General features: G+C 36.8%; 1 protein-coding gene across 3 annotated transcripts in view; it reads left to right on the forward strand.

Annotated features, from left to right (window-relative positions):
- Positions 1–15,020, forward strand: part of PLOD2 (procollagen-lysine,2-oxoglutarate 5-dioxygenase 2) — a 95,846-nt gene that overhangs the window by 32,341 nt on the left and 48,485 nt on the right. For all 3 annotated transcript variants that reach the window (XM_016186005.2, XM_060197551.1, XM_007518072.3), the window contains exons 2-3: positions 6,903–6,994; positions 8,107–8,243. In XM_016186005.2, the coding sequence (XP_016041491.2) occupies positions 6,903–6,994; positions 8,107–8,243 (229 nt within the window). The remainder of the gene's footprint in view (positions 1–6,902; positions 6,995–8,106; positions 8,244–15,020) is intronic.

The following is a 15,020-nucleotide window of genomic DNA, read 5'->3' on the forward strand; positions in this document are numbered from 1 at the left end:
TCAGTCTCATGGGAAAATTCTCAGTCCCTCAACTACTCATTTTGTGTATAATAACCAGACTACTAGCCATGCTGGTCAAGCTCTATGCTTATCAAAATTCTTGATATCTCATACTTCTCTGTGGATGGGTGCCCAATTTATCATGGGACAATCTCCTCTCTCATTATAATTGCTCTTCAGTTTATTTGTTTCACCTGCTGTTGCATTTTTTTATTTTAATACGGATTAAGACCCACAGGATGCATTTATTCCCTTTGATTAGCTTTGTTTTTATGCACCAAAACTAACTTGTGACTATATAATATCACTGTGGAATCATCACTCTGGGACTGTTTTTGCCTTCATTACTTGAGAGAGCCAGGGAGAAAAAGTTGAGAGGGGAAAACCACCGTATCACTGCTCCACCATCTGTAGAGCTCCCTGATTGCCATCCATAGGGTTCCCTTATGATGTTGGGGCTTGATCCCAGCGTCTCCTGCATGGCAGCACATACTCTAGAGGATGAGTGATTTCCTTAGTGCCTTTCTTACAAGTTTTACAAAAATTGTATTTATTTATTTATTTATTGTGGTAAAGAGAACCAGAGCACCACTGTGGCGTATACACTGGTCAGATTCAACTTAGGACTTTTCAGTGCTTGAGATCTAAACAGTTTATGTACATTGACACTTCCCAGGTTGTCCTTGAAGTTTTATTTACTTAATGTCTTTGAAGCCTGTCTGAGCATGATCATCCTCAGCATTTGTATAGTACTTTATCCTTCTAAAATCTAAACAAAACTGTTGGAACTCACTGTATCATTTTGGGCAGCAGTTCAGTTCTTACTGGATTCTATCTCCATGTTTCCAGAAGGGGAGTGGATAGGTATGGAGCAGTGTGTTGTTCCCTTTTCCTTTTGATTATCAGTTTTAGGTTGAGTTCTTAGCATTTAGAGTGTGGATAGTTATTGTGAAAGAAGATAGGCATTACTAAAAAGTTATTGAAAGGGGGTTCTGACTAAAGCTTTCATGTTGTTAAAATTCGGAGGCTCTAGCTGGCCAGGCTAGCTTCATGGGCGGGTAACAGAGACTCGAGGACACACGGCTGGGCAGGGAAGCTGTATTTCTTTATTCAGGAACAACAATTCATAAACTAAGACAAACTAATCACCAAACAGAACTCTGCTGTCTCTTTGCAGCGGCGCAAGCACTCTAACTCTGGAACTCTCGAACTCTGGAACTCAGGAACCCTCTCTCAGGGTTCCTTGGGGGGGGGCCAAGCAGGCCTGCGAAATTAGCAGGACTGATCCAATTCTCTTGGCGGGGGAGATCTAGAACAACCCAATGTAAAGCATACAACACTTTCATTTAAAAAAAAAATTTATTTATAAAAGGAAACATTGATAAAACCATAGGATAAGAGGGGTACAGCTTCGCACAATTCCCACAACCAGAACTCTGTATCCCACCCCTTCCCATGATAGCTTTTTCCTATTCTTTAACCCTCTGGGAGTATGGACCCAAGGTCCTTGTGGAATGTAGAAGATGGAAGTTTTTATTTTCTTCTTTTTTTTTTTTTGCCCCTGAGCCTGAAATCTGATATGCCAGTGGATCCAAGTTATTGTCTGGGGAGATGATGTCATGGCTGGGAAAAGGACCAGAAAGCTGGATCATGGAAGAGAGTAGCTCCCTAATATGGAAAAGGTGTATAAATATTGTTGACTATAAACCCCATCGATTTGATGTAATCTGGGGCCCATAAATAGTTTAGGATTCTATGCGACCTCTGCATCCCTCTAGATCTGAAATCACATTCTGTGGTCATGAGTAGGAACGTTCCATGGTGCCCCAATATTGACCCATCTTCCTCAGGTGTAGCATAGAGTATGTTGTCCATTCTCCCTTTGGAGGATGGAACATTCTCTACCATTGTTGATCCAAGTTGAGGGCAAGGTCCTATGGGGGGCCTACAAAGGGGTCTGTTTTGTTGTTCCTGATAGAAATGAGTGGTAACAATGGAGAGAGGGATTTATTCGATGTCTAGTCCCATCAAGTCTATTTGGGAGTCTCAGGACTCCCTGATTAGGGTCCCAGCTGATGGGGTGGCCTGATAAGTGACTAAAGAGTCATCATTAAAGTATGCCAGTCTCTTGCCCATACTAAAGCTTTCATTTCTATATTTTACAGATTGAATCTATAATATGGTTCATATGTATATTGTAATGTCTATCTGAAGTATGTGGACAGTTGAGATTAGCAAAATATATATTTAAGCATATGGAACTAAATCAAGGTTTTCTCATAATTGCTTTGATCAATGGTTGCTGATTATTATCGTTACAGGACCTGCAATATCTATATACTATATACTATATTACATTATATTATATTCATACCACTGATTAGGAGAAATTGAGGTTTTTATTCTAAATTTCAAGATAAAGCCTAATCACTTGACTGAAACATCGATGTGCTCCAATACACTTGTCACAGTGCACACACTACCAGGGTAACCAGCTCATTCTGATTCATGTATTTCTAAGTTTTAAAACCGAAAATCTTTGTGCTAAGAACCCCCTTTTTTCTGGGTGGATTTGAATAAGTCCTCCTTAGTATTGTTTCCCTCACCTCTATTTTTCTTCCCCATGTGCATTTCCTTATCTGTTTCCCGTCTGTGTGCTGGGCCCACATTTCAGGGACAGAAAGTGATAGAAAGGGAGACAACATAGCACTGAAGCTTCCTCCCTCTGTGCTGTGGTACTTCCATGTTGTGTATGTGGTTGAGCTCACACTTCACACTTTACTATTGCCTTTTCTTTCCATTTTCCTACAAAATGAAAAGTGGCAGAAGATATTACAGTACAAAAGTGGTGGGAGCCAGTTTTGAACCCATACCATGTCATTTCATTGAGTACGTATAGCTCAGTATATGTCTCTAAATCATAAAGATTCTTTGAAAAACTTACTGATTTTATTAGTATGCTAAAATCTTTTGTATAAATAATATAATAATTATAAATAATATAATATAAACAGCCATCCCATTCATGCTTAGATTTTCTTAATTTTTTTCTTATAAATAATTTTTATAGTTAATTTTTCAAATTAGAACTCAACTAAGTTCATGATTTTGTTGAATTTTCTCTTAAATCAGTGAGTACGTTCTGTTTTCCTTCCTAATTTTGGTCCCCCTTTTCCTCATTGATTCTATAGGTCACTTGTCTCTTCTCCTTTAATTTCTGGGAGTTTTACACTATAAGTTTTACTAGAATCTAAAGTTTGTTTCAAATTTAGCTTATATATCTGGTGTATTGCACCAAAGTAGAAGACTGGGGTGGTTGTGTGTGTGTGGGGGGAGAGTACAGGTCCAGGAAAAGGATGACAGAGGACCTAGTGGGGGTTGTATTGTTATATGGAAAACTGAGAAATGTTATGGATCCAAAAACTGTTGTGTTTACTGTCAAATGTAAAACGTTTACCCCCCAATAAAGGAGCAAAATGGCTTTTTAATATCTTGACAAGAAGAACTTGTAATGGTGAAATGTAGACACTTTAATTGGCTCATGAGAACTATGAATGATATATCAGCACTTTTTTTATTTCTCACAAATGCGTAAAATATATTGCTCATGTAGAAATGATACCTAATAAGATAAGAGGAAACAGATGTTTGTATGCAGTATTCTTAAATATATCTCTCTTTAACAAAATTCTATATTTCCTATGTGGATTTGGCATTTTGTAATTAGCAGTAGAACTGAAACAATAAGAAGCCTTATTTGGCGTAGGACTCCAGGTACAGACTGTGCATTCTTAGTTTTGTCTTCTGAGTCACTGGGTTATATAATACTTCTGTCTACTTCTGTCTGGCCAACATTTCTTTTCCTATTAAGGATGATGAAACCCTTGCTGTTAATTTTGCACTGAAAATGATATGTGTAAAAGTTCATCCAGTGTGGTCTGGGTAGTGGCACAGTGGATGTAACACTAGCCTCTCAAACATGAGATCTTGAGTTCAGTCACCAGCAGTGCATGTACCAGAGTGATGTTTGGTTCTTTCTCGCCTCCTTTCTCATTAATAAATAAATAAAATATCAAAAAAAAAAGAGAGAAAAATTTTTTAAAAGTTTATCCAGGCAAAATCTGAACTTGTTCATTCTTTTGATCTATGTAGGAAAAGTTAAAAGAGCAATATATATTAATACAATCATTTTTTTATTACAGAGAAGGGATTTTTAAAGTTATTTTTATTTTTAAGAATAATGTCTTACATGATCTTTTTTTCTGTTTTTTATTTATTTTTTTTGGTAGAGACTGTGCACCAGAGAGAGAGGGTGAGAGTGAAAGAGGCCATAGCACTGGAACTTCCTTCAGTGTGGTGGGGGCCAGGCTCGGACCTGGGTTGTGCACATATGCTCGGCTAGCATTGCCACAGAGAGACGAGGAACGCATGGCGGAGTGGGAATGCAATGCAATGCATTTATTTATCAGAGACAATGCCTTTATATCTTTTAAGCAGAAGTGGCAAGTGGGAAAAGGAAATGGCTAGGAGAAGGGGGTGTAGAAAAGAAAAGAGCACGAAGGTACCAATACCCTGCAGGCAGGATGGGTCTCAGGCAAAACAGTGATTATATAAATAGACCACAGTGTCAAGCAATGCAGGGGACCTGGTGTAATGACCAGCATCTCCCCTTTTTATCTAATGGCCATAATATCAGGAATGTGGAGCACTTTGTGAGGCAGGGAGTCTGATAGGAGGAGGCATACCTTTGGGGTACTACTGTCCTTCCTTGCTCAACCTCTCAGTAGAGAGAGAAACAGGATTGGACGCACCCCTCAGGTTCAAGCCCTGCCAAGCTCAACCACATTCTCACAATTTCCCGACATCGCCCTCTTTCTAAATGGCCATATATAAATGGGTGAATGTCTATAAAAGACTCCATTTCTGTCAGAGGAATAGCAGTGTAGGGGTGAACAGAAACATTTATCTTGCAGGCGTTTTGAAAAGAACTGGCACAAGACAGGGAGGGACAAGTAGGAGAGCAGCAAGAGCCAGTGTGATGCCAAGGGGAGGCCTGGTGAGCGAAGGGGCGTTTCCTGCCTCAAAGGGCAATGTCTAGTATGCGAAGGGGTGTTTTCTGCCTCTGGGGGTGTCTCCTGTCTATGGGGACAGGGCCTGCAGGTGAGGAGGCGTGGCCTTTATAGTTCCAAGGCAGCAACCTGCAAAGTCCATGGACTGCTGTGGTCAGTCTTTGAGAAACCCAGCAGCGTAGAAGGAAGCTGTTGTACAGTTGTGTAAAGTGTCCAAGAGGTGTACCAGCAAGTCCGATAGAAGCATCAGTCCAATGCCAACGACCAGGGGAAGAAATGCTAGGGGATGAAACGCTGCACATCTATCTTGATGGGGATGGGGAAGGTCAGCCACCGGAATTCTGCTTTTCTGTAGAAAGTGAGCTGGAACTGCCAAAAGGAGACAGGTGAAGCAGAAGCAAGAAGGGTAGACAGTGATGGGTGAGAGAAAGCCAGTAGGAAAGTTCTGTCCTTTGGAGTCTGTGAGTCAGATTCTTCAGATCATGTCAGGTCACATCATGGGTTTCAGGGGGATGGGGAGGGCTGCTGTAGTCATGCCATCTTGTGGGTGATGTCAGAGGACAGGGGTCCAAATGGATTTCTGGGGATTCCGTATGAGCAGATGCTTCTTCATGTGAAGGCTTGACATCTGTAATTCACTTACTTGTGAAACAAACTTGTAACAAGCTAGAAGTTTACTATAATTGATAACTCAATTGTTATAATTGGTTTAAGTACCTTTATAATTTTGGAAGTCCTTTCTAGTATGATTTTAAGGTTGTTTAAACAGTTTAAGCTCAATAAAATGTGGAAAGGTAAACAGAAGCCTCAGGCATGAGTATCATTAGCATAACCATTATGTGATTTATCACTCAATTGAGAAGGTATATGAGAGCTTTACATACCAATAGTGAGCTGCACACTATCCAACTTAGATACTTAACTGGCCTTCTTTTAAAACTTTTTATTAGTTATTTAAGAATGATTTACAGGATTATAAGCTTATAGAGGTGTGGTTCCAAGCCCTACCCACCACCAAAGTTTTGTGCCTTCCACTAACAGTTAACTATCATAGTTCTCAGAAAATCTTAGTTTGACTACTGTGTCTATTTTAGAGAACAGTTTTTTTAATAGTTTATTATTATTATTATTATTATTATTTTAATGAAATAGAGATAAGAGAGAAAGATACAGAAATAATGACTAAAAGCTATATGTTTTCACTGCTGATTTTGGCTCCTTTTATTCTTGAAAGAAAAAGCAAAATACTGCAGTTGATGTAAATGTAACCCCCTTGGAGTTCTCATATACAAATTTTAAGAGGAAGAAAATGATTGTGTTTTCTAAATATTTCCCCCTATTTAGTCATAATTTATTTAAGAAATTAGGAATAGTCTTTCACTTGAATCTTTTCTTTTTTGTAATTTTAGTTCTAAATGCACATAATGTACTTCCAGACCTCACCGGTGTGTATAATAAATCAGTGGTTATAGATGACAGTGAAGCTGGTTGATTAGATAATGTCTATGAAATTTGTCCTTGTGGATAGAAATAAGCATTTGAAGTATTTCTTTTAGTGCTGGAATTCATTGGTAAGGATATGATTCTTCTTAAATACTACTGCAGTTTTACCATTAAATAACTCACCATATGATGGTTTCTTATTTTGCAGCAGTATCACTAATATGAATTGACTATTTTTTCAACAACTTTTTTTTTTTAACTTTAAGTTGATTAACAAACCAAAGCAGTTCCAGAGGCTTAATAGAGTTTCAACCTCTGTAGTAATCTGTAAAGTAGGAGATCTTACCCTCTTGGTAAGCCACCTTATTGTACTCTCTTCTGTTTTTGCAGATAAGTTATTAGTCATAACTGTAGCAACAAAAGAAAGTGATGGATTCCATCGATTTATGCAGTCAGCCAGATACTTCAATTATACTGTGAAGGTATGGTACACCTTTTAATTCATGGAAATGTTCAAGTATTTTTAATACCTATAGTGTATTTTTTATAACAACAAAAACAAATAACAGTGTATTATCCAGAGAAGGAATATACAATTTAGTTATATAAAATTAGTTTACATACACCTTATTGTTTTAAAGATTTCTTTTAATTTTCTTAAAATCCTCTATCACTAGAACATGATTTCTTAGTATTTACTAATGCTTTGTATAAACAAATTACAAAAAAAGAGAGAGAAATAGGGTGACACAAATATGGAAGAACATGTTTTTGTTCAGTGATTAGAAGAATAAATATGATTAAAGTAGATACTTTATTGAAAGCAGAAAAAAAAGAAAATATGTGTACGGGGGCCTCATGTATAATAACTTAAGATCTGATAGTAAATTTTTTACTTATTTTGAAGGATTATTTTCTGTGATAGATTTGTCTGCCAGTTTGTTTCTTTGCCTCCTAATAATTGGAAACATTACCGGGAAATGGGGTATCTCTTCTTTCCTTTTCTGAAAGTTGCTTTCCCTGGTTTTTCTTGTTAGGATTTTTTTTTAATTTCTTATTTTTATAGGAATTTTGAAATACCTCTTTTCATAAATATATAAAGGTGTTTTAAAAGACTTCTCTCTAGTGGAATATCCTAGTGATAACTTTAGGAACTCAGTAGAACTAGTAGTATACTTAGCTATGAGATAGGTCTGCTTTTTAACATAGTCTACATAGTCTTATGAAACTGTTAAAGGTAACATAAGTTTAAGATTTCTTAGATTTCCTAACAGATTGGAAAGTGTTATGAAAGGTTCCCTTGTTTCTTTTTCATTTTAGTCTGAACAAACAAATGAAAATTTACAAACCCTTTTTCTGCACCCCTCCTAATAGATTACTTTTGAGAACAATAAAATTATCCTTTTGTAAGCTAGCTAGCATTAAAGAGTTAGAACCTTAAGCATCAGATACTTTCCTTTGTAGCATGATGGCTTAGAGGAACATTTGAAAAATGATGTATAATACTGTACAAGTTGCTGATGACTTTTACTTTTTGAAATAAGACCATGACTTGTGTTTTACTTGGGGATGAAATATTTTATTTTATTTCTAGGTCCTTGGTCAAGGAGAGGAGTGGAGAGGTGGTACTGGAATGAATAGTATTGGAGGAGGCCAAAAAGTGAGATTAATGAAAGAAGCCATTAAACAGTATGCTGACCAAGATGATCTGATCGTTTTGTTTACTGAATGGTAAGAGAAATAACCTGTGGATTTTAAAGTCTTCACTACATAGACTTTTTCTTTTTAATTATTTTCATCTATTTATTAGATAATGAAAACTAGAAATCAAGAGGGAAGTGGGAGATAAAAGAGGAAGAATGACAGAGAAGACAACTGTAGTTTTGCTTCACCACTTGCAAAGCTTTCCCCTTATAGTTGGGGACTGGGGGTTTGAACCTGGGGTCTTGTGCATTGTAATGTGTGCTCAACCAAGTGCACCACCACCTAGTCCCACTACATAGCCTTTTAAAATAGCACTAATTTGAATTTGTAGACTACATTTAGTTGTTTATTCACAAAGAGTTATCAGGTTCTTCTTTGCCATTGTTGGGACATTATGGCTTAGGGCTGACTTTTCAGGTAGACAGACAGACCGAGACAGACGACCACCATGTGCTTGGGGATACTCAGCTCTGATTCTCGTGCATGGGAAAGCAGGTGCCTTCCCAGATAAGCAATCTGATTCCTGGTATCATTGTTCTGAAATGTAGATATTACTCAGAATTGTGAAACAGTGGTCTGAACTATATATTATCAAATTTGAAAAGTAATCATAAACACTAATGAGAAAACATGCTATGAGCCAGTGCTTTAATCTTGACATAGAGATGGATTAAAGATCATGTTGCATTTTTCAAATTAGAGTGAATATTTCCATGGATTCTGGACAGCCAGGAGAAAATAAACTATGTGACATTATAAAAAATAAGTGAGATATAAGAGTGATTATGTTTATAAAGAGAAGCCTTTTTCCATTGTGTAAATATATATTAAAAACATTTTAAAATTTATTTTAATGAGAGAGATACAGAGAGAGAAAGACAGACCTGCAGAAACAGAAACCAGGGCACAGCTCAGCTTTGGTCTATGGTGTTGCTAGGGATTGAACCTAGGACTTTAGAGCCTTGGGCTTTTTGCATAACCATTAAGCTTTCTCCCCAGTCCATTTTTCTTTTTTTTTTTTTTCTTTTTAATTTTATTTATTTATTCCCTTTTGTTGCCCTTGTTGTTTTTTATTGTTGTAGTTATTATTATTGTTGTTGTCGTCGTTGTTGGATAGGACAGAGAGAAACGGAGAGAGGAGGGGAAGACAGAGGGGGAGAGAAAGATAGACACCTGCAGACCTGCTTCACCGCCTGTGAAGCGACTCCCCTGCAGGTGGGGAGCCGGGGTTCGAACCAGGATCCTTATGCCGGTCCTTGTGCTTTGCGCCACCTGCGCTTAACCCGCTGCACTACAGCCCGACTCCCCCCAGTCCATTTTTCTATAGTACATTTGTTCTTAATTTGTAATATTCATCGCTACCTTTATATATATAATTTATTTTCTTCTCACAATGCTGCTTAGCTCTGGTTTATGATGGTGCTATGTATTAAACCAGGGTTCTCTGGTACTCCACAGGCATGAAAAGTCTTTTGTGCTATGATGATGCTATTTTCCCAGCCCTCTTTCATTATTTTTATATTTTCGTATTTTTATTTTATTGGGTAAAGACAGAAAGAAATTGAATAGGGAAAAGTAGGGAGCGAGGAAAAGAGAGATACCCACAGCACTGCTTCACTGCTCATGAAGATTTCCCCCTGTAGGTGGGGACCAGGGGCTTGAACCTTGGTCCTCATGCGTCATAACTTGTACACTCAACCAGGTGTGCTACCACCTGGACCCCCCACCTTCCCATCTGACGTTTTTTAAAAGTGTCAGGTTATCATGAGTGATTACTAATTTCTTCTATTTTTCTTTTGAACCTTTTTGTTTTGTTTTGTTTTTGTTTCTTTTTTAGCACCTATTTTAATCTCTTTGCACTGCTACCTCTAGCTTAGGAAAATTTCTTTATATCTGCCTTCCAGTTTGCGGGTTAAACAATGCAATTTATTTGAGATAAAAGGGACAATAATATTGTTTATGTTAGTGAATAATTTTTGAAAAGATACTTTTTGAAATTAAAATAGATACCTTGAAAGCCTGGTACCATCTATATTTAAATGTATTGAGAGTGTCCTTATATTTGCATTTTTAGAATTTTCCTGATACTCCTGGGGACATGATAATAAGCTGCTTATAGTTAACTATTCTTGAAGAGTAAAAGTGATATTGCTGGAATTAGCTTGTGAATCTGTTCCTAGGACTGTTCCTACAACAAAACTAGTACTATACTCTTTGCCCTTAAGGATCCGGACACTTATAATTTGTGAACTATTTAGATTAAATACTGAGTTGTGATTTGAAAGTACCACTGAATTTCCAACAAACACTTAGATCAGCATGATTTCACCATATGTACTTTTGATTTTGATTTTGTACACAGGATTTTGATTTTTGAGGCAAATTCTCCTTCTAAAAGTTAATGCAGAAGAGGCAGTATTTATTTTAGAGTCACAAACCTCATAGGATTCAGAAAGGACTCCTACTCTCAAAGATTTCATTTTAGCAAGAACTGGTTTAATTAATAAGATGAACATCTGTTTCTAATAATGAAAGGGATACTGTTTATTACCACTGTGTTTGTCTTCCTACAGAAGCAATACAAATGATGTCAGAGTAGCCCATGCACAAAGGGATGGGCGAATTATGCCCCTTTAAAGTTTTTTTTTTTTTCCTCCACTTTCTTTTAAGCATCTTTTTACTTGTCTGTTAAGCAGTACTTAAAAAAAAAAAAAGTGCTGTGTAGAATGATCAGTATATCTAAAGATTGTGGGTAAGTTAAGATCTAGAATAATGAATTAGGTTGTTTGTTAATTATTTGTAGTAGGATGGTGGATACCCTTTTTGTAACAGCTTTACAAATTGCCCAGTTACTTTCTCTGGTTCAGGGTTAGAAATCAAGAGTCATTAAATAAATCAAAACCTTTTTCTTTTCCTTGCTCTTGCTCTAGACCTACATTAAAAAAAAATTTTTTTATTATCTTTATTTATTGGATAGAGACAACCAGAAATCAAGAGGGTAGGGGATATAGAGAGGGAGAGAGAAAGAGAGACCCCTGCAGATCTGCTTCACTAATTGTGAAGCTTTCCTCCTGCAGGTGAGGACTGGGGTCTTGAACCTGGGTCTTTGAGCACTGTAACATGTCCTTTCAACCACCACCCGCCCCCCCCCCCCTTTTTTTAGATAGAAAAATAGAGGGAGAAAGGGAAAGACTCCGCAGCACTGGCAATTCCTCCAGTGCAGTGGCAACTGGTCTAAACTCTGGGCCATGTGCATGGCAGACCAGGTCCAGGGGAACTCTCATAGGACAGAGTAGGGAAGGTGGAATAGCTCACTTGCATACAGTGCTGCTTTGCCATGTGTGCAGCCCAGGTTTGAGCCAGGTCTCCACCACATTGAAGGAATCTTTGGTGCTGTGGACTCTTTCTTTCTTTCTCTTTCTCCCTCTCTTTATCTAAAAAACAAACAAAATACCAATTATATAGGCAGATCACTCCTGTGTGACAGATTTATATACTTAATGATTTATACAGGCCTTTTAAATAAACAGCTTTATTATTACATGTTAATCTCATGATTTACACTTATATTAAGTATAAACTCTTGACTTTTTGATGAATATTTAAAATTAGAGACTATATATAATTATACTCTATAGAGTAAGATAAATCCTATTTAATTGAAATCAAAACAGATATTTGACAAGAGCTTAGATTCTTCTCAAAATAAAAAGAACATTGAGCTATTTATTTATTTGTTTGTTTATTTATGTTTCTTTAACCAGAGCACTGCTCAGCTCTGGCTTATGGTGGTATAGGGGTTTGAACCTGGGACTTTGGAGCCTCAGGCACGAGAGTCTCTTTGCATAACCATTATGCTATCTACTAAAACTGAGCTTTCTTTATATGGTTGTATCACACTTTTTTTTCCTTTTGCTTACAGAAGTACCAAATTAATAACTTTTCATGATAAGATGCAGTGACTTCATGTGAAATAGGTTTATAAAGACTTTGAGGAAAAATAGTATTGGTAACTGCAGGTTCTCTTATGGTGAAAACTTATTCCATAATAATTTCAAAATTCACCATAGTAAAAATAACTGAGTATTTGGGCTTTTATTATAAGCAGTATTTTTACAGTTGCTTTGTAAAGTGTCTTTTATCATATGGAAGACAAATGGTCACACATAGGTCTTCTGTATTGACCAGATTTTTTTAGAGTAATATATATTAAGAGTATTTGTGTTATGAATAAATCAGTTACATACTGAGTAACCTCACAGACTTCTTCATATTAGGTACAATAAATATAAACAAATAGAGTTTACATTTTTATCTCAAATAAGTGGATAATGCTCTGGTTCTTGATTATTTTCTTTTAAACAGTTCTTTAGAAGAAAAGTAGTTAGAAGCCCAGAGAGAGAGCTCACTGGATACCTGACAATGTGCATGACCCAAGCTTATGTCCCAGCACCATACTGAAAGTTCTTTGACACTGGAGAAAGTTGTAGTGCTATAGTATCCCTCCTCTTTGTTTATCAGAATGAAAAAGTGGCTCAGAATGATCAAATCATGTATCTCCCAGCACTGGGGAAAAAAAAAGGAAAGGCTGAAAGGAAGGAAGGAAGAAAGAAAAAAAGAAAGAGAGAGGGGGGGAGGGAGGGAGGAGCGGTGGGAGGGACGGAGGGTCATCGGGTAGCTCACTGTAAAGTAAGGATAAGTAATTGAGATTTAATTTTGAAAGCAGACAGAAATTTACATTTTTTGATGTCCATTCATCAGAATGCACATTGCTGTGTGAGATACATATTTGAAGGAAGTGAATTTTCTCACCCAAAGAAGTGTTTTCTCTATGAAAATATTTATTCAAGGATTTTGGTACCTGAAAACTTCCCAGCTCATTAAAGTATTCATGTAAAGATGATTTACTATATGAATTTGAAGTAACTTGATAAAAGAACCAGCTGTGGTAATGGAAACAGAAAGAAATGTTGATATTAATAAACTGGAATGTCAGCCTATGTTATAATATGAAAGTTGATATAGGATTAAAATGAATATAAAGTGAAGCTTTTTTTTTAAAGTAATTTCTAGACTTCTCTGGTCTCAGAAGTCCAGGATAGATCCACCAGCATATCATATTTCAGGCTCAGTGGCAAAAAGAAAAAGGAAAAAAAAAACAAACAAACTAGTATAGCCACAGGCCCTTTGGAATTTAACTAAAACATGCCTACTAGCTGTCTACAAAATGGAGGACTCCCCCCCCACCCCCCAAACTCTTCATCTGCTCTATTCCAACCCTTAGGTCCATGACTGGTCAACAATTTGTTTGGCTCTGTATGTTAACTCTGTCAACCACCAGGCTCCAGATGCTAGCACAATGCTGACCAGACTTCCCTGGACAGACAACCCCACCAATGTGTCTTGGAGCTCTGATTCCCCAGCTCCTTCCCCATTAGGGAAAAAGAAAGACAGGCTGGGAGTATGTATCGATCTGTCAATGCCCATATTCAGTGAGGAAGCAATTACAGAAGCCAGACCTTCCACCTTCTGCATCCCACAAGGACCTTGGGTCCATACTCCCAGAGGGTTAAAGAATAGGAAAGCTATCAGGGGAGGGGATGGGGTACAGAGTTCTGGTGGTGGGAATTGTGCAAAGCCTCTTATCCTATGGTTCTGTCAGTGTTTCCTTTTTATAAAAAAAAAAGAAGGAGAAGGAGGAGGAAGAGGAAGAGGAAGAAGAAGAAGAAGAAGAAGTCGTCCAGGATAAATAAATACTGCCTGAAGAATGAAGGACAATTAGTCACACAAATTTCTACACATAGTTATATGTCTTATCAGTTTAATTATAAACAATTAGCTTCTATTAGATAGTGTACTGAGTTACAGTTGTATTTTCCCAACAAAGATTTACATACTTTCCAGGGTAAAAAGCAAGAAAATAAATTAGTAAAAGTAGGAAAGCTTTCAGATTTTCTTAATGTTAAAGACAAGTTATTTTAAAACGAGGAATTTTGATAGAAATCGTGAAAATGCTACTTTTGCTGCTGATCATTTGTTATCCAATGTTTGTTTCTTTTGGCTTCTGAAAGTATTTTTCTGAAAAAATGTTACTGGTGAGCAGATTCTTTATTTCTTTATACGTGTCTTGAGTATAAGTTGTGATGGAGACATTGGCTTCATGCACTACAGAGATAACTCCCTCAAGGAGTTCTCAAAACTAAACAAATCTGCTTGGCAGAAATATGCATGTCTCTGAAGAAAAGCAAATGTTGACCTAATCTCTTTACAATTATTTTCTTAGAACACTGGAAGAGTATGCTTTATTGGACCACTTTTCTATTTGTAAAAATAAATCATTTCTATCATTTTTATTATCATTAGTGACATGATTTATATGTATTGATTCTACAGGTTTCTGATCTTATTTTGTCTTCAACAGAATTTAAATTCTCCCAAAATTTAGGTTATACACCCAGTATACCTTCATTTTATTTGGTATTGAATAGTTTATACACAAGGAATAGTAAAAATTGATAGAAAGCAAGAATTTCCAATATGATGGCTGTAATTTTAATTAGAACAGATGTATTGGATGTGCTCCTCCTCTTTTTCAGCTGTGATGACAATTTAAGTGCCCAGAAACAAAGAACCTAGTCATTAGCAATGGACAACATTTCATTATATTAGTAGGAAGGGAAGCCAAAATACATCAAGAGCTCTTTCTGTTTCTCTGCCGCTTTTCATCCTTCTCTTTCTTCTGTTTTTGAGGGCAGAATTGGGGTCATTAACTGTCACATAGCATATTATGTTAGCTCTGGCACA

The sequence above is a fragment of the Erinaceus europaeus genome, chromosome 9 (genome assembly GCF_950295315.1).
Source record: "Erinaceus europaeus chromosome 9, mEriEur2.1, whole genome shotgun sequence".
In the NCBI taxonomy this organism is placed as follows: domain Eukaryota; kingdom Metazoa; phylum Chordata; class Mammalia; order Eulipotyphla; family Erinaceidae; genus Erinaceus; species Erinaceus europaeus.